General features: G+C 36.2%; 2 protein-coding genes across 3 annotated transcripts; both read left to right on the forward strand.

Annotated features, from left to right (window-relative positions):
• Positions 1 to 85: 85 nt before the first annotated feature.
• On the forward strand, positions 86 to 5418 carry LOC123540278 (uncharacterized). The gene is made up of 6 exons (XM_053526904.1): positions 86 to 887; positions 1211 to 1313; positions 1894 to 2171; positions 2782 to 2889; positions 4377 to 4569; positions 5194 to 5418. The coding sequence occupies exons 1-6, from the start codon at positions 486 to 488 to the stop codon at positions 5217 to 5219; spliced, it is 1110 nt and encodes a 369-aa protein (XP_053382879.1). The 5' UTR covers positions 86 to 485; the 3' UTR covers positions 5220 to 5418.
• Positions 5419 to 8955: 3537 nt separating this feature from the next.
• LOC123541078 (uncharacterized) lies at positions 8956 to 18976 on the forward strand. Of its 2 annotated transcripts, XM_053526907.1 has the most exons (9): positions 8956 to 9530; positions 10094 to 10237; positions 11772 to 11787; positions 13411 to 13534; positions 14905 to 15118; positions 16076 to 16218; positions 16729 to 16949; positions 17786 to 17900; positions 18669 to 18976. In XM_053526907.1, the coding sequence occupies exons 2-9, from the start codon at positions 10097 to 10099 to the stop codon at positions 18811 to 18813; spliced, it is 1119 nt and encodes a 372-aa protein (XP_053382882.1). In that variant the 5' UTR covers positions 8956 to 9530; positions 10094 to 10096; the 3' UTR covers positions 18814 to 18976. The 2 variants fall into 2 exon arrangements, with proteins under 2 accessions (XP_053382882.1, XP_053382883.1); XM_053526908.1 differs by lacking the exons at positions 8956 to 9530; positions 10094 to 10237; positions 11772 to 11787 and adding an exon at positions 13047 to 13238 and having other exon boundaries at positions 18669 to 18828.
• The last annotated feature ends 233 nt before the right edge of the window (positions 18977 to 19209 follow it).

Consider the following 19209-nt stretch of genomic DNA (forward strand, 5'->3'; position numbering starts at 1 on the left):
AATTGTGAGTGTGTCGAAATTAGCTAGACATGTAAAGTAGTCGGTTTTGAAAATAAAGGAAATAAGATTTATAAGAAATAGAACACAGCCATGCAATACAAACATGCAACACCCCACATACCCACTAGCACTCTTCATTAGACATACAATTGGCTCGGAGTTTGCGCAAACGTATAAGTACATAATGAATTAAACGAAGCGTATTTTTTTCATTGCACTGTGTGTTAAGTATTTCTCTTTTTCTAGTATAGCTATCTGCATAGTGTTATTCACATCCTTATCAAGCAATATGTCACATGTACTTGACAGTGAAGGTCAATCTGTATTAATTGTATGTGATCGTATCAACGAAATTTAGAAATAAATTGAGATTTATTGAACAACTTGTTTTCCGCGTCGTGACTGTAACTGCGACCTTTTGGCCAGTTTTAATATAAGTAACACGATATTACAATTACGAAGCTTGACTGTCTATTTTCGATACGATGGAGGCATTTGGGAGGATATGGATTATATTTATGTCTACGACATATTTAGGAATACTAAGCGGTCACGTATCAGCGGAACCATGTGGTATTAGGGCTACTGTAGCAAGAAAACGTTATGCCATGTACGTGTGGACTACTGGGTTCGATCGCCATGTTCCGGGCTGTGACGTAGCCAAATTTCTGGAATGGAACTCAAAAGGGTCCTGTTTTACTCATGTCTGGGACACCAAAGCAAAACGGGACTGGCTTTGGGCGACATGTAATTTACCTGGGCGGGAGATCGATGCAATATTTGTGAGTGATGTTCATCATAATCTAAAGGAGGCATATAACACTGGAGACTGTGCAACATCGGCGATAGCTAGAGTCAAGGCATTGCTAACAGAAGGACATACTAAGGTATTTCTGTCCATAAGTTTCTGAAAGTGATGTTTTTCATGTTAAAGCACATTCACTATCGTTTTTTATTTCGTGATATTGAAAATCCAGCAAATTGAGAAATTACATGCAGTCGTGTTTTCCCTCGATCATAATTGTTACTTTCGAACGGGTATACACATGTACAAGGTGTCTTGAAAGAAAAAAAATTACAATGGTATATTGTCATTTTTTTTTGTATTCAAACTACTAATTCAACTAGTTGTATCTAATGCTTCCATCTGTTACAAAGTATAGTATCACGTTATTACCACGTATATCACGGATGTTTTTCTTTTTTGTAGGTGCCGAATCTTAAAATATACGGGCTATATGCCGTGAGTGACATCGACGTTTCCGAGAAAAATTTGGTCAAATACATCGTGCATTACAATGATGTGTGCGCAAGTAAGTAATATTTGTTGTAATATACATTTGATAATTGGCTTGCCGGTTAATAACAAAATTATTGCCCGATCTGAATGACCATTGGTATATAGTTTTGACCAGCAATAAGTGATTTGTTACATAACGTCGGTGTATTTCAAGTATTTGCCTTAAGCCAAGAAAATAGACAGTGTTGAATTATAGACCAATTGAAATCACCAACTACGGACTGGTATTTATATAAGGAATCGTGTAGCTCTGCTTGATAATCTATATGTTGTAAACATGAAATGAAGTTATTCATTAAGGAAATGAATAGATAGTTATTAAGTATGAAAAAAAAATCACACCTGAAATGCTGTTTGTTGACGTAACAAAACTTGTAGTATTAAGAATGTTATGGGCATCCTTTTATTAATTATTTCTTTGTAATGGTTTACCGCAATTATTTTGGACCTGGATCATGTGTATGAAGCTTCCATTATAGTTAATGTAGAGGTAACTGAATTTGTAAAAATCCAACAGTGATCGTATAAAACAGGTGAAAATTGCAGCTAAATTCACCTTGCCACTAATGCCGATGATTATGTTTTACTTGCAGCCTCCAAAAATGAGAGATTTGACGGTGTAGCGACAAACAATGAAGCCTATGCTGGCATCAAGTGCGGAAATATTAATGAAAGACTGAAATACCTGGATAATTTAGAAAAGATTGTGACAGAGGCCAGAAAACAGGTTAAAGGAACGTTGCTGACACACTACTCCGTCAGCTGGCACTGGGGACGCTGTCATGGGAAAATGAGCAATATGACGTGGAAGGGCAAAACAACTGACGTCAGTCGTCACATGATTGATATATTTGACAGCATTGATGTTCAGGTATCACCCATGTTATCAATGTCTACGAGTGTAATTTTTAAAAACGATAATATATAAATGATGATTCACTTTCCTTAAAGAAATCTTATTGATTTCGACTGAATTCAGACATCAAAATGGTTATAGTTGATAGATACCGATGTATTTGGCGTAATGGTTCAAGACAAATGTATGTCCCTAGAGTTGCACGTCAAAGTAATTGCTGTTCCCAGTGTTTGACATTTAATGTAACGAATGTCCTTAGAGTTACACATCAGAGCAAAGACTGTCTTTAATGTTACAATGAAATGTGCTTAGAGTAACACAACTGTGTAATGGCTGTACCTTGCTAGATTTACACATCTGAGTAGTGAATGTCCCTAGACATACACATATGACTAGTTAATGTCCCTATAGTACTACACATCTGAGTAATAGTTTACACAGTTGCTCGATGACGATCGCCTATTCAACATTGATCTTTATAATAATCTATCCGTTTATAAACAGTGTCGGTTGGTAAAATATTTGTAGAAAATTATTGTGTTGTAACAATATTGACTGCTGTTAATCAGAATTTTTGCTGTAACAAGACAAAAATTGATATATTTCAATTGACACTATTTTTCAGGTCGGATATATAATATACCCAGCTATTTCTGACAGAATGAAAACTGCTGGTTACGACTATGCTATGGCTTTGAACAAACCCATTTATACAACTGTGTACACAAATAAGGTGAGACTATTTTACCGTATCTGTATTTCTTGCTTATTTGTTGTTGTTTTTTTGTTTTGTTTTTTTTTTGACGAGCCAGGCGTCGTTATTCAGTTAAAATTGTTTTCAGGCCCGTTGCACAATTAGTAAAGTAAGAAAGAAACAATGGTACGTGTTTAGAATACAATAACGAAGTCGAGTAGTTTATGTCACTAACATGAAATCGCTTACTTACCCTCTGTTACTTCAAACCCTTGCGATAGATTATAATTCTTTCATACAAGGAGGCCGTCCTCTTTGCTTATGGAAGGTGTGTGTGTTTTACCAGTCAGCCCGTTCTGTTGCTATCTGGGGTAACAATTCAGCAGCAAACGCTCTAGAAATTAAACTTTAAAAGAAAGTTGCAATCTGACCTTACAGGTCGGTCAAACCTGAAACCGAACAAGACAAACACGTAAATCTAAAGTAAACAAAAATATTTATGCAATGTACATGTATTCATTTATAATCACATTTTAAATATAATTAAGCTGTATGATCATTTGCTTGCACCCATAAATTCTTGTCACGTTAATTTGTCCTGCCACACCTCACTGACTGTGTTTGTCATTTTCCGAAAAAAAATCGTGACGAGCAAAAATTATAAAAAGCAGTCGTATGTAATATCACGAAACATATAAAGCGTGATCAAAGTTAAAACAAATATGTAAAAACAGATGTTAAAGTAGAGGGTCCATTATGACCGTACACTCCGTTTATGATTTCGGCATGCTTCGGAGTTTACGGAAAGTTGTCAATCTGACTAAAGTACATCTCCTATAACGCTACGCTTAGGATCTGAAGACGAGCTATTGATAGCCTCGTTCTGACAATCCTTCCTCTAGCCAATCAAAAGGCTTACTTACAACATTTTGCAAGCTTAAAAAATCTATATTTAGCCTTGGTTTTTTTATATTTACAATTCTCATGTCGTGAGGTGTCAGATAGCCGGTTAAGTCAGTCGGTAGGGCACTTGCTCTGTAAGCTAGGGATCCCGAGTTCTAGCCCTGGACTGACTGATCATTTTTCTTACTTTTTGACATTCGAAAAAGTCGTCTGATTGGTTCAAATAAAAATAGTTTGCGAAAATAAAAGTAGCAATATTGGAAATCCAAAATATACAGAAGACGAATGTGAATGGATCATTCTCAGATCTTCGCTTAGAAGATCAAGTACTTTAGTCAGACTGGGAAAGTCGTTAGTCTTGTTCCCGTCGTACTGCAAACATAGTGAAAGGGGAATGAACTCCAGACTAGGAAAGTCGTGCGCATGTTGAACTTGATGTACGTGCGAAGAATGCAGAATGACATATTGAGAACACGTAATCATACGGAAACTCCCGGGTATCATTGCGGGCCAACTACCGAAAGTAGAATAATAATGATTCAGAATCACTTTAGTCTACAAAATTGATATAGAAGTTGAAAATTGAATGTTGTATTCAAATGATAGTGCTTGTGTTTCCTCAGGGTTCACCATGTCAGATCACGTTCTTCCCAGATGACACTTGTCGTACTAAGGGTCACAATGAGACTGCAATGTTCACCATCTTTGACGGTTTCTCTGCCAATGGTATAAGCTACGCACAACCATGTATTCATTACTTTCGTGGCGTATACTCCACTGGAGTACATCTTGGCTGGCCTATACATGATGCTACAGGTAGGATAAATCTGCTTGAGATAAAATGTCTTCTGCTGTTCATTAAATTTCTCTAGATCAAGATTCAAGAAGCTTCATTTTATGTCGGATAAGGTATAATAGCACAACACTGTCTATAAAGCTATTTGCCGACAAAAAAAAACAAGTTCTGTAACAAAAGAAACATATACATTTAAAAGGAAGTGATTCCACAATAATTAAAATTTTGAATGCATAATCTGATAGAACATATTTCACCGTACATATTGGAAAAGGTTGGGAAGGGGATGTCGGTCGCTCTACGCTTTATGCCTATTTTACTTGATCTAAAAAGAAAGGTATTCATATTGTTACTCACAATCTATAAAAAAAAACAATTTTACAGCTTTGATCTGTTGGCATGTACAAGATTGAGAGTTATTTCTTAAGTATCTGTAGGAATTCAGACAGTCAGTCTTGTTGAATGTATTTCTCATATTTTGTATCCGCGAAACTGAAGAGCCAAAATTCATGTTAGTGAATATTGCACAAAAGGCTTGAAAAAAGAAACGAATAATCTGTCTTACAAAAGGCATATTTAGAGGGCCTATATAGCTTTAAATTTACATTTATAGATACATAACGAAAGATATGTATATATTTTAGGTAGCTCACCGATTGTTGGAAAATGAAGGAGCGGACACGATGGAAAATGTTGACAATGGAACGTCCATCATATAATAAATTACTATTTTCATTAGCATCATGACTGTTCTGTTTTCAAACAACGATATTTCATAAAACATGATTTGTCAGTGACATGTGTTTCTAAGATATTGCATTGGATTCTCGTTACCAATTTTGTCTTTGAAACACACTACTATGAAAATATTCTTATATATTTATTATAGATATATTCAGTCCACCAACCAACCGTTTAAAGTAACTGACAAATATAGGTTGCCAGGTTTGTGTCTTCAAAATATAATATATACAGAAAAAATGGCAACACAAACGGGACTGATAGAATGTCAGTCTGACAGTTCTTAATTTGAATCTAATTGTTTTTTTAATTAAGTCAAGATACCTTTGATGACTCAAACACATATGAGCCGCGCCATGAGAAAACCAACATAGTGGCTTTGCGACCAGCATGGATCCAGACAATCCTGCGCATCCGCGCAGTCTAGTCAGGATCCATGCTGATCGCTTAAGTTCCTCTAATTGCAATAGGCTTTGATAGCGAACAGCATGGATCCTGACCAGACTGCGCGGATGCGCAGGATGGTCTGGATCCATGCTGGTCACAAAGCCACTATGTTGGTTTTCTCATATGGCTATTTCCTAGTTTCAAAGATTGATCTGTAGCTTGATAATCCTTAGATCTACCAGCAATGAAAAATATGATCGTGTTAAAAATAGTAAACCAACGTCTTGTGAATAGTGTTACCATATTTACATAAAAATGTACTATTTTCAGTAAACAAAGAATACCATTGTAGAACGTTGTTGATTTCGTAGACTTTTTCAAAAATCCAACTTGAAAATTTTGTGTAATCATCAAAACCCCAGAAATAAAGAAAAATAAGCTGGCAGTTATATTCCAAGTTTGCAAATCAGTGAAAATCGAAGAGTAAACTTTGCCAAATAGATTAGTGTGCCTGTTTTAGTCTTACACAGTATCGATGTTATGGTTCGTGTCTGCCGTGTTGGTGAAGAAACGTTCTACAGATTACACAGGAATTACCGCGGACAAATATAGGTCGCCAACTCGACAAATAATCATTCTCAGGGGGCGAAGACACGTCAATGCAACGATTCCCCAGAATGACATTTTACTCAGGTACTCGAAATGTCAACAACAAAGTGTTGAGTCGGCGACATTTATTTTTCACTTTTCTTTAGCCAGTTTATCGAGCTGTTGTTTTATCGGTGTGTTCGACCCACCAACACGACAGCACGGCAAAATATACTTTATTTGTAGATTTTCATATTGGTGTCTTTGGTATATGCGCGTAACAATTACCTCCCTTTTAAAAAGGTTTTGCCTTCCCAAATTCGCCTTATATCGATTTTCTGTCTGTGATTGCGAATACACAAGATAGCATGACAAATGAAGGTTGCAAACATTATATTTTTCACAGATACCAATACGAAACTCCACAAATTGGCGGCTTAATTTGGCGCTATTTTATCTATAAGACTACACTCCGCACATGACGCATTCTCTAAGTGCTGACTAACTGGAGACAATACGCCAAAACTCCGGACAAGGCGCAAGTTCAGCGTGGTGACCGACTGAAGATTGTACGTCTACACTCCGTACGAGACACATACTCTGCATGCTTACTACCGAAGAAAAGACGTTTTAAATCCCAGCATGGTGCATTTTATAAAATGGAATGAAGACAATACGTGCAAACACCAGAGAAACAGAGTCTGCCTGGTGACTGACTTAAAGACAAAAAATGTAAACTGCGGATAGGGTTTTTATCTGCCTATGTTCTGCCTGGTGATTAACTGCAGACATTATGTCTAAACTTCAGACACGAAGTTCAACCAAGGCGCATGTCCTTCCGTAAATCTTCGTGTTAACTGACTGAAGGCTATACAGCTAGACTCCAGACAAGGTACATGTTCTGCTCTGTGATAAAGACCATAGGGCTAGATTCCATACAAAGTGCATGTTCTGCCTGGTGATTGGCTATCGACAATACGACTATATTCTAGACAAGGCGCACGTTGCCTGGTCATTGACTGTAGACAGTACCACTAAATTCTAGAAAAGGCTCATGTTCTGCGTGGCGAATGACATACCGGTAATATACGATTATTATGGAGAACCTCCTTAACGACAACCACCTCGAAAGGAAACACTTCTTCACAAAGCTACAAAGGCAGATATTTTCCAATAAAATGAAATTATTCATAAATTAACATCTAGAGAGGGGAAAAACTTTGAACTACAAAGAGAGAAGATAATAATGATAATAATAATAATGATAATAATGATAAAGACTTTCTTTAACGAAAGGACATATTTGAACAAACCATTCTTCCATGAGACCCTCAACTTACACGTGCATTTACACAAAATATATTACAAAAAAGCACATAAAGCAATAAGAAAAATTAATATAAAGCCCTCTAGCTACCAGGTAATTTGCTCCATTGTAGATACATGAATTTTTTTTTTACTGAAGTTGCATTTAGAATGCTGGTAGGCCTTTTCGAATACAAACATTTTTTTTAAAGATTCGCTATTCCGGTAGCGTACATATAAAGTTGGCCTAAAGGAGGAAATTATATGCTTGATGACAGGATGACCTTGACGGTAAGCAGGTAAGCTATGCAGAGTATATAATATAAATTTGCAACATTGTCAGTTTCAAATAAAGTACTTAGTATGAGCATTAACTTATATAGCTTAAATTGGTAAAAGCGGATATACTTTAAACAAGAAAAAGATATTTAAAAAAAAAAGTTGTGCCAATTATACGACACGTTATTTATCAAATTGCGAAGCTTATTTTACTTCACTTCATCAAGTATATAATTGCCTCCTATATATTTGAATGCACACGAACCATATAATATCAAATTGGATGCAGCTAAGTGTGAACACAAAACGCATCCACCCAGGTCACACGCGATCAACCATGGCTTGCGCGTAGCCGGTGAATACTTAAACTTACAAGTTATTAGATTTGTATCAAGGAATATGCACGGGTTCAGCAGCGGAAACACTGCGCGACTTTAGGAGGGCAGTTTTATTCCGCGAAAGAATTTCGTGATAATCTATAAATTTATAAATCGTTCTTAAATCTTATAAAATGATAAAAATCGTCTTAAAGAATTAAATAGCGTAAAGATACATTAAGATGGACGTACACATTCGATATGAAATGGGTATAGTGGACGCAACTTGACCCCGATGGTTGACCTTTGCATTATAATACATAATGAGGTACAACCTATTATTGAAAAGGAGCGTACGTAAAACACGAGCTGCGCAAGAAAAATTTATGTAGATATAAATTAGTGTATTGGAAAATTTTAACTGATCAAATGTAAGTATATATACTTTGATACTGCAATGTATACAAACTAATTCAATATAAATATACACGGCTACCCTAAGCACCCTTGATTAATATAATGAAATAATCGATATGAATAATCAGCCTAAGGTCAACCATCGCGGTCAAGTTGCGACTACTATAATATTGACGTTTTAGGTGGCATTGAAATTTAATGGAGTTTATAAATGAGTATTTAATGATATATATTATTTTGGTAAAAAACCAAAGACCACGTGACGACACTCGACAATTTCTATATGACTACGAATCCTCATTATGCAGCCCACCCGCTTAGCCCAATAGGTAGAGCGTTGGTCTATGGATCGCGGGATGGCAAGTTCGATCCTCGGGCTGGGCTGCTTGACTATTTGATAACGGACATTGTGTCTGAAATCATAAGTCTTCCACCTCTGATTCTCTGGTACAGAATCCAGGAACACTGGTTAAGTTTACTGTCCGCCTTTGAATAACTGAAATACTGCTGAGAAAAGGCGTTAAACACAAAACAACAACAACAACACCAAATATAAAATAAAAAAAAGACGAATTCTCGTTATGCAGTTTGATATTTTTCATAAACGTACAAAAAGCGAGGAATGCCAAAGCACTATGCAGGGAAAACGTAATTTGGTGATTGTCCTTATGGAATCTGAAAAAAAAATAAACAGGAACGAATAGTATAAAAACCGTTTTTAACAAACATTTCAATCTAATAATTACATGTTTAACACATTTCATATTGTGCATAAAATAGTAAGCTGTATACGCCCATGCATTCAGGGTAGACATGGTAATTGCTGTCAAGCGAGACTATTTTTTTTTTTTTAATGTTGAAAATAACTCGCCTGTGACAATTCAAACTCGACACGCCTAATGTTTCCCTACCACGATAAAATGATTCGGAATACTTAACTGTTTGATGTAAGTATAACTATATTTTCGTTAATTCAGTTTAAAACTATATGTTCAAGGGAATTTTTACATGTAAAAGAACAACTTTTCGTGTGTGTTTGTGTGTGTGTGTGTGTGTGTGTGGTGTTGCTTTTTTTTCGTGTCAATGATTTTACAGCTGTTATATTATAACCCGTTTTCTAATGATATATTTGATATTATTCTATGTGAAATGACCACATAGGTTTTCTCCCTAATGTTTCAGTGACTAACAGATTACTGTTTTAAACTATAGCGTATTGTAACTGGAGGATTCTGAAAAGTTATTAATCATTTGACAAACTTGTATTCAGAATATTGGATTAAACAATCACCCACTAAATTGTGTTTTAAGGTCTCGATGGGTTTATTATTGTCTCACTTTCAAAAGAAATGTCAATACAGGAATTGAATTTAGTCTAAATAGGTTTTGTCTACGTAAGATTTATTTTCGATGACAGTCTTTAAAATCTGGGGTTTTTAACTTTATTCATATTTTTGTGGAAAAATAAATTTTAAATAAATTTTACAAAAAAAGTTTTTTTTGTTTACAGAATATGGCATATAACTTTGTACTCTTAACGTTGTTTGTGCTGACTCACTTGTTGCACGTTGGAGGAGTCACAAAGTATCCGCCACAATTAGGAGGTGGTGCTGATGGCGTCAATGGGGACGAGTTTTTAAAAGGGACAGCAGATGTAAGTTGTTTAATGCAATAGACCAGACATCTTGTTTTCTAAGTTATTGCCTTTAAACACTAGTTTTCCGTTCGGCGGCATATTTCACGTTTGGCAGTTTCGGCGTTCCCCGGTTTGCACAGAAACCTGTATGCACGTATGAGCTTGATGAATGACCGAAGACTGTCGAAATAGTACGGGAGAAAAACAAAATCGTACTGCTATTGCTTACTTTTTCAAAATGTTTTATAGCAAGGGGTTTTAGCGGCAGGGAAATAGATTCTAACTGAAATTAGTGTCTTTCTGATAAATTGTCAAGTGGAGATTTGTCAATTTTGTCGGGTGTAGCTCTGGTTTGCCTGATGCTGCAAGGGAGTCTTGTGTTTTTTATTTTAATGAACACAAAGTATAGAGACCGTACCATAGCTCTTCGCATACTTTGATTTTTCAAACTAAAGTGATTTTTACAAGTGCACCGGTTACGATAAAAATGTAAACAACGGACTCTATCTATAAAACTTTGAAATGAATGAATGACAGTCGATCTTAGTCATAATACTGACTGACAGTGAATGCTAATGATTCCATGTGTTGCAGAAAGGTATTTAGTTTGTAACTGTAATTTCCCATCAATTGAAATCCTCTCAAAACTGGTAAAATAATTACTTATATTTGGACAAAACTCACCGTCTTTGCCGTTCAACAGCTGCAAAAAGGGCAAATATAAAAGATTCAGTGTAAGTAATATTTCACTGGTACTACCAGTTAGTAAGTTCATACTCTGAATAACACGTCAGAGAAATTTGGGCAGATTTGACCGATTATGACGTTGGCAGCATTAGATTATATTTTTTCTTTACACAAAAATTGCCGTTAGGTAACAAAGCGAATACGCCGAAAATCCGGAGTTCACAGGTTATTGTTCCAGTTCACGCAATGTAATACAGCAATTAAACTGCATAGCTATTAACTACTGCTGTTATAGGGAAGTGGTAGAGTGTCTGCCTTAGGTGTGAGAGGTACTGGGTTCGAGTCCCAGTTAGAGCTTAACTATTTAGATACTGCTAAAGCATAGTTTTGCTTTTTGTAGACTGTTCCAGATGTTCTAAATTTTTAGCACACAGTATCATGGATCATTATTTAGCAATCCAGATCAAAGTTGAATCTTAAATCAAATGCACCCAATTAGAAAATATTGACTTTATTATGTCCCTTTGATGTTTATGCTCTACATGTTCAAGAAGAGTTACATTTCCTTGATCACAAAATTTTCGTTAACATGAAAATATTAAATGCTCATAACTCCACACTTCTGGTTAGAATATTGTCTATATTTCTGTTTTTGAGAAATATATGGACATTTCTATTCATTTCAAAGCTGTTTAACTTCAAACCTATGATTTGAAAAAATTAGGTACTATCTCTACAAAGTATACAGAACTTTTTTATTACTTTTAAAGACATAATTACGTTTAAATTGTTTATCCTTGCTCGATCTGTCATGAATAGATAATAGGTAACATTGTATTGTTTCATTTTATTTGGTTATTTTCAGACACCGAAGCTTGAGAGTAAGTAACTTTACGTCACTTTTTTTCTAATGTTTTTCCTAATTAAGACATTTGGCTTGGTAATGATATTTCCGCAGTTTCCGGGCATGGTTTGTAGGGAATCGATCGTGACGAAAATCGGGATCGATCCCTCTACTGTAACATGCGATATATACCGAATGAGATGTGCTGTCAAATTTAAAATTTATGGTCTTCCGGCACTTGCACAGAGCGTCTGACTTCGGGATGTTTGGATGAATACGCTTTTCCTTGTGGGTAATAAGCGTCCACATAACTTGTCCGAACAGCAACTTCTCGCACATCAGTACAGATATGGGCAGTATTAATTTTTATTCCAAAATCTGCCTTTAAATTGATGGAAAAGCACAATTCTGGGCAAGCTGATGGACTGTAACGATTCCCGATTGAGGCATTGCCTTATGTCATGTTATGATCAAAATCTTAGGATCATTCAACTCATCTCTGGCCAGTTGAAGATGGTCCGTAGCGAAGTGGTTAGCATGTTGAACTGCAATGTTAACGCCCCGGGTTCGATATCTGGTCGACTAGTTATCACTACAGTGAATACTCACAATAGTGTTGCTTTCAACAGTTTCGGCCTAGGCTGGATGGTTGTTTAAGGGGAGATCGAAATGAAATTGGCGATCCCAGCTAGAAATAAGTTGTACCATCTATTCCGTTTTAGAACTTTCGACAACAACCGACGTTAAATAACAAATTTATCTACCGAACCCTGTGCAGATGCTGATAAAATCAGGCCTTTTCTATCTTTACTGTCACATCATGTTTCAACTTAGTCATAAGAGAGGTTCATACCTATGTCTGTGACCGGAAATCTAGCTCTGTTGCATCAGTACACCTGCCCTGAACCCGAAACTTACAGCTAAACCTGTTTAAGCGGACGCCTGTATTGAGCGGCCGCTTTCCATAAGCAGCCTTTAAGATTACTGCCCAGATTGTCTTTTGTTTTAAATTCAACTTGTCCTCAGTTGTTTCCTTGACTGGACTGTTGATACAGTATTATCTGTATTATAAAATGTGTACTCGTGAACAGGTTTTTGTTGCATTACTTTACGTTATTCAATAAGTATAGCACAATACCACAATCATCTGTTATATGTAAAATATGAAAATTATTGTGTTGTAAAAATGATAAATATAGTTATGGAACTTTACAAATCAGTTGTCATCAGCATCAACAGCGATATATGACCATTTTGTGTCGATTCGCCGTAAAATGGATATTTGATATTTTTGAAGGATTTATGTAAAAAGTTTCTAGATTTAAAAAGTTTTCTTTGAAGACAGGACTTAAAATTTTTAGATATTACTCTTGACCTGTGTGAAACATTGTGGAATTTATTCCGACTGGATTTTAATTTGACCTGGACAGGATTTGGACTATTTTAATATATGAGATTGGATTTTACTGTTCTTTGTCATTTTTAAAGGTATTTGTATTTTTACTTAATAAATTCATGAAAAAAATTTCGTTTTTGTTAATAGTTGCTGGTTTGTCTTTCTGTTACTTTTATTTACTGTAACGAGAAATTGTTACCCTCTGACGTAACACACATAAGTTATGTTTGTAGTGCAGACGACATCTCCACTATCTGTTTTCAGTGCGTTCCCTCTGTACACGAAGTACATCGACATCAACTGCGGTGGATATGTTTCTCTCTGTGTACCAGAAAGACACCGCATTCAAGTTCAGTAACATAGGACCCGACAACGATCAATTCGTGGAGTAAGTTTATTCCTTAGGCACTTCCCTACCAGAAAACGCACAAGTTTATAAACGGGTAAATGCAATGTCCACCTACCATATCCTACATAACTGTTGTTTATCTTCAGCACTGTTTACAATCGACCTTGTATATAAAGGCCATTCTTAAAAGAGCCAGAATTTGGTCATTATCTGAGCCGCGCCATGAGAAAACCAACATAGTGGCTATACGACCCGCATGGACCCAGACCAGCCTGCGTATCCGCGCAGTCTGGTCAGGATCCATGCTGTTCGCTTTCAAAGTCTATTGCAATTAGAGAAATTGTTAGCGAACAGCATGGATCCTGACCAGACTGCGTGGATGGAGTGTTCTTTTTATTCTGGCCCGTCTCCACGGGTTGGTATTACGTTAGGAATATTTGTTATGAAACAAGGAAAATGTACGAAGCTTTCGATTACCATGGATTTGGTTTCTCTTATCTTGCTTTATGCACAACAAGCAATTTGCAAGTGGAGATTCAGCTATCCTTTATCGAAATTAACCGAAAGAGCCTCTTTCTAACTAAAAGATTTTGCTGAGATTTATTTACTTTACATACAGTTGTAGAATCTAACAGGCTTCAAAAGAAGATGCACAAACCTGGCACCAACAAAAGTTGTGTTAACTTAGCAAGTATATTTTTTTGTGATGAAAGTTATGGTTGTTTTAAGAAATAGTTTATAGCAATAGAGTTCTTTAACACTATGCACGATGGGCGGTTATACGTCGGGCGTAATAATTGTACGAGGGCGCAGCACGAGTGCAATTATTTGTTAGACGTATTCCGCCAGAGTGTATAAATAGTGAAATATTTATGCTATTTACTCTTTTGCTATAAATTATTTCGATTCTAATATGCACTTAATCTAAAACAGTAGATAAAATATAGAAACGCTCTTTCTTGGTTGCAACAAAAACATTGACGTCACCGCCCGTTAATGTGACGTCATTCTAGCGCAAGAGTGTTTTAACAGAGGCATAATTTATAGCACAAGCGTGTTTTAACACTATTTCTAATATGCTTGTCTCTGTTAAAACACTCTTACGCTAGAATAACGTCACGTTTACGTGCGATGACTTCAGCGTTTTTGTTGCGACCAAGAAAGAGCGTTTCTATATTTCATCTACTGCCTTAGATTATAGTGCATATTAGAATCGAAATAATTTATAGCACAAGCGTGCTTTAACACTATTTATACACTCTGGTGGTAATACGTCGTTCAAATAATTTCACTTGAGCTGCGCCCTCGTGAAATTATTACACCCGCCGTATAACCACCCATCGTGCATATATAGTGTTAAAGCACTCTTTTGCTATAACTTATTTCTTAAATAAAAACTTTTGTTTCAGTTACACATGTTTCCTGATAGGTGCGCAGGAATACATCAACAACAAAAATGTCGAGAAGGCGACTACGCTGACAAACTGCGGGAACACGGCGACACTGACTAAAGTAGACGCCACCAACCCAATAGATACTGGCTTTGAAACGCGGACTCACACCACAACGATTAGCTTTACTCCTACAGACGCCACGTATGGCTGTGGCGGTTTTCAAGACGGGGTATTAGTTTGATATCATTTCCTATATTTTTTATTTTCTCTTAGTTTTTTTTTATCTCTAATTCTTAAAAATACATGTGCAGTTTCTTTATTATTGAAACAAGAAATATGTCAGTCATCAGCACACGTTTTTTTGAAAACATTAAAGATATTGTTAACACACATGTACTATAACAACATGCGAGTTGGATCTTTGAGCCAGGTGATTGTTCTCCACCACGTACTGTATGCGTACGTCCGTAAAAAAGTTCCTCTTAATCAGGATTCAGGTGTGGATATGTTTTTTTTTTAAATTATATCTAGTTTTTAGTGCAACCACTGTGATCACGTGATCTGTAAGAGATGACAGCACAAGGGTGGACTGTTGTTTAATGTGTTCAAGACAATCTGTTTGCATTTGCCCTTATCTATAAAAGTGTGAGAACCAATTAAAGAAAACTGTTTCTCTCTATTCGGAACACTCAAAAGTTTTGCTGAGAATATAAAAAAAGCTACAAGATACAAGTTTTGTTGTCTATTTATAAAACAATCAAGTTGCACTTGTTATTTGTAAGAAATTTGAATATTGTTGTCTATTTATAGAAAAGCCAAGCTGCAGTGTATTTGCCTTTACTTGTTTTTGTCTGCTGTATTTGCCGTGATAGAGGATATTACATGAGTGTCTTTTCATACTGAATTTATTAAACTAGTTGTTGAATAAAATGATATAATGCGAGGCTCTGCCGAGCATTTTTTAATTCTGTTCAACGAGTTTAATAAATACAATGTGGAAAATCACAAATGTAATATTCATTTTATCACATGTTAGGTTTTCCTGTCGAAGCAACAAATAATTTTACTTTATAAACTATTAGAAACAAGTCAATTTGAACAACGTCTCCTATATTGTAAACAACGTTGACGTCAAAGCTTTATTACACTATATTTACTATCATTTTTATGTAATTATTTTATATAGAACAATCAAGCTGTATTTGCCGTGACCTGTAAAAGATACGAGGCCTACGACAAAGCTTTTGACTACACCTTCGTAGCCTTCTACGACGCCAACAAGGAGGCTTGTACAGCGCTACAGTTAGATCCCGTGAATTTTGATGTTGCGTGAGTATTACTAGTAATCGAACTTTGGAGATGATCAGTGATAACATTGTTGTTTATTTTTCGTTTTTTTTTTTTTTGTTGTTTTTTTTTTTTTTTGTTTTGCTTACATCGACATACTTTAGGTAGTATGGCGAGTTTTACAGCTTTTGAGGGTGGGAAGCCCCATGTACCCTTTTGGTGGCTATTTCAGGAATAGTTTTTAGTTATCTACTTTAACCATCCGACCAAAGAGTTTTTGCTTTAAATGTGATATTTTGTTTGTTATATTTATTGTTATTTTGTAGTTTTATTAACTAACCAGTACTTCCGACATGTGTACAGCATTAAGATTTTTTTTTTTCAAAACTAAGATGAGTATATTGAAAAATAGGACCAGTCATGTGCATTTGCACAGTAAAGATGAAGTGCAAGTATTCTATGGTGTATAAAAATAGAAACAGTGATTAAGCGTTACACAGTCTTCAATACTCTGACAAACCTGCTTTAAACCGTTTTCTTTTCTTTTATCAGCGACCCACCCACCGTGAACCACAAGCGGGAGTTTGAGGTCACTTTCAAAGCCTATACTAATTCAGATCTAGTGAGTGTACCCTGGCCGGATGGTCCGCAGTCTACAGATGGTGCTCACGGCGGTATAATCCAAGAGGTCACGACCGCTGCTATACCACTTGGAACCGCCATATATTTTGAGATTTGCTTGATGAATCCATCAACACCGCCTGATTTCTATCGTAAGGATTTGAATATGAACGATTTTTTTATGTAAAACAGAAGTTAGTACCATTATCAAACGATTATCTGTGTTACAGACTGAAATATTTGACGCGGTGATTCCCAGTTAACAATATGATACAAAATAATACTTTGTAAAGCAGTTCAGTACATATCATACACTTAGAAATCTAATTTAAAGTGAAATTAATTGCTCCAAATGATAATTTTCCACACTATCCTTGTAATTGTATCAGCACTTTTTCTCAGTGTAAATTTGTAATGTAAGTGACACCATCATAAGACAATAGGGTTATTATAACAGTAGCTTGATCTTGGATGCAGTATTCGGCTCGAGTGGATTTTGCCAGATCGGATCTCACGAGAGTGTGATCCGACCTTGCAAAATCCACGAGAGCCGAATACAAAGTCCCAGATCTAGCTACTGTTATAATGACCCTTTGATTATAAACCTTTACCATTTTGATTCTTGTTTTGTTCTTGAACGAAATCTTCAATGTTTATCGATACTAAATGGAACATAGTGAAGTTTTTATGTGCACTTTTTATAGAAATGTGTCGGGTAATGCATATTAATGAAAATAGTCCGGCAGCATACAATACGGAAGGTACAATACTGAATTTAAAAGGTACAATACGGAATATTTGTCTGTCTCTTCATATTTAATTGTGAAATACAAGCAGATTTTTACAGAATTTAAATTGGTATATAATAAATTAAATTATTGTGGAAAATACAGCAACTTGTACCGTTATTTAAAAAAAAAACAATAGTTTTTCAGTCCTTTCAAATGAAAATAGAATCAATTTGAAAATGTTCATATGGAACTTGCAGCGGACGGTGTTGGATTTATTGGCGTTTATGTAAAGAAGTGTACGGCAAGGAACGACGCGACTGCTGGCACGGAGGGTATCAATCCCGACACACCTGTAACCTTTATAGATAACGGGTGAGTAAGAGTTGTGTCAAGCCGGCCCGCCATGATTTGCTTTCATTGGCCAAACCTACGTATATAGTTATATAGACGAGTATGTTTTATACCAGAACAAAATGACTTGGTTTAGATAAAACACCGATTTATCTAAGATTTGTGAATTTCTACTCATATTTATTACCATTTTAAGAATCCTTTGTGGTAACCAGCAAAATGTAATTGAGCCGCGCCATAAGAAAACCAACATAGTGCGTTTGCGACCAGCATTGATCTAGACCAGCCTGCGGATCCGCGCAGTCTGATTTAGGATCCAAGCAGTTCGCTAATGGTTTCTCTAATTGCACTATGTTTTAGAGGCCTGTACTGGTTCTTCCCAGGAAAGACGGCTTCGCAAAGAGCTAGGCTAAGTTAGCCGGACAAGTCTGTATCTAAAAAAGTTTTTTTTTCTTTCTCTCTCTCTGTTCTGGGGGCTTTATCTTGCTCTGCCCCTCTGGTCAGATCGCTGTGTGTCTGTACTAGTAGATGATGAATTTTCGCGCCTTGTGTGGCTTCGTCTGCTATATGTAAAGCGCATTTGAACGAGTTTATCATGAAAAGGGCGCTATATAAATCTGGTATAATAATAATAATAATAATAATAATAATAATTTTGAAAGCTAACAGCATGGATCTTGACCAGACTGCGCAGATGCGCAGGCTGGTCTGGACCCATGCTGGTCGGAAACGCATTATGTTGGTTTTCTCATGGCGCGGCTCAATTAGATTCATCTTTTTGTCTTCTAGCTGTGCATTAGGTGTTGAACCTACGGAATATCTCGCAAAAGCTGGCTCCAGTAATGGTAGAGGTTTTATGTACGTTAAAGACACAACTGACGCAACAATGGACTGGTTGAGGACACCTAACTGCTTCCGGTGGGTCGTTTTATGACAAAGAGTTTACATATTTTAGTGGTATCTGCAGCAATTCATACAATGCTGGCACCAGTCAGTTTTGTGTAGGGAATCGGCAGATTCTTGATATTGCCTCTGAAACGTTGAGGCCCATATCTTTATTTCCGCGTAATTTTGACTGGTTCTGCCGGCGCATTCGACTGAAATATCAGTGTATTGACCCAAGAAAAGAAACTGATTTTATATATTCACGTGTAGTCGTGATGATAAGGCAAAATGAAATTGTACAACTAACGCTGTGATAGGTTTGACAAAGATTTATTTTACGACCTAGATCTATATATCAAATGATACAGTTCACAGCGTATATGCATGCGATCTTTGTTCCTTTCTAATTTGAGGGGTCAGGCGAAACAGAAAGGGAGGGAAATCG

The sequence above is a fragment of the Mercenaria mercenaria genome, chromosome 16, assembly GCF_021730395.1.
Source record: "Mercenaria mercenaria strain notata chromosome 16, MADL_Memer_1, whole genome shotgun sequence".
Taxonomy (NCBI): Eukaryota; Metazoa; Mollusca; class Bivalvia; order Venerida; family Veneridae; genus Mercenaria; species Mercenaria mercenaria.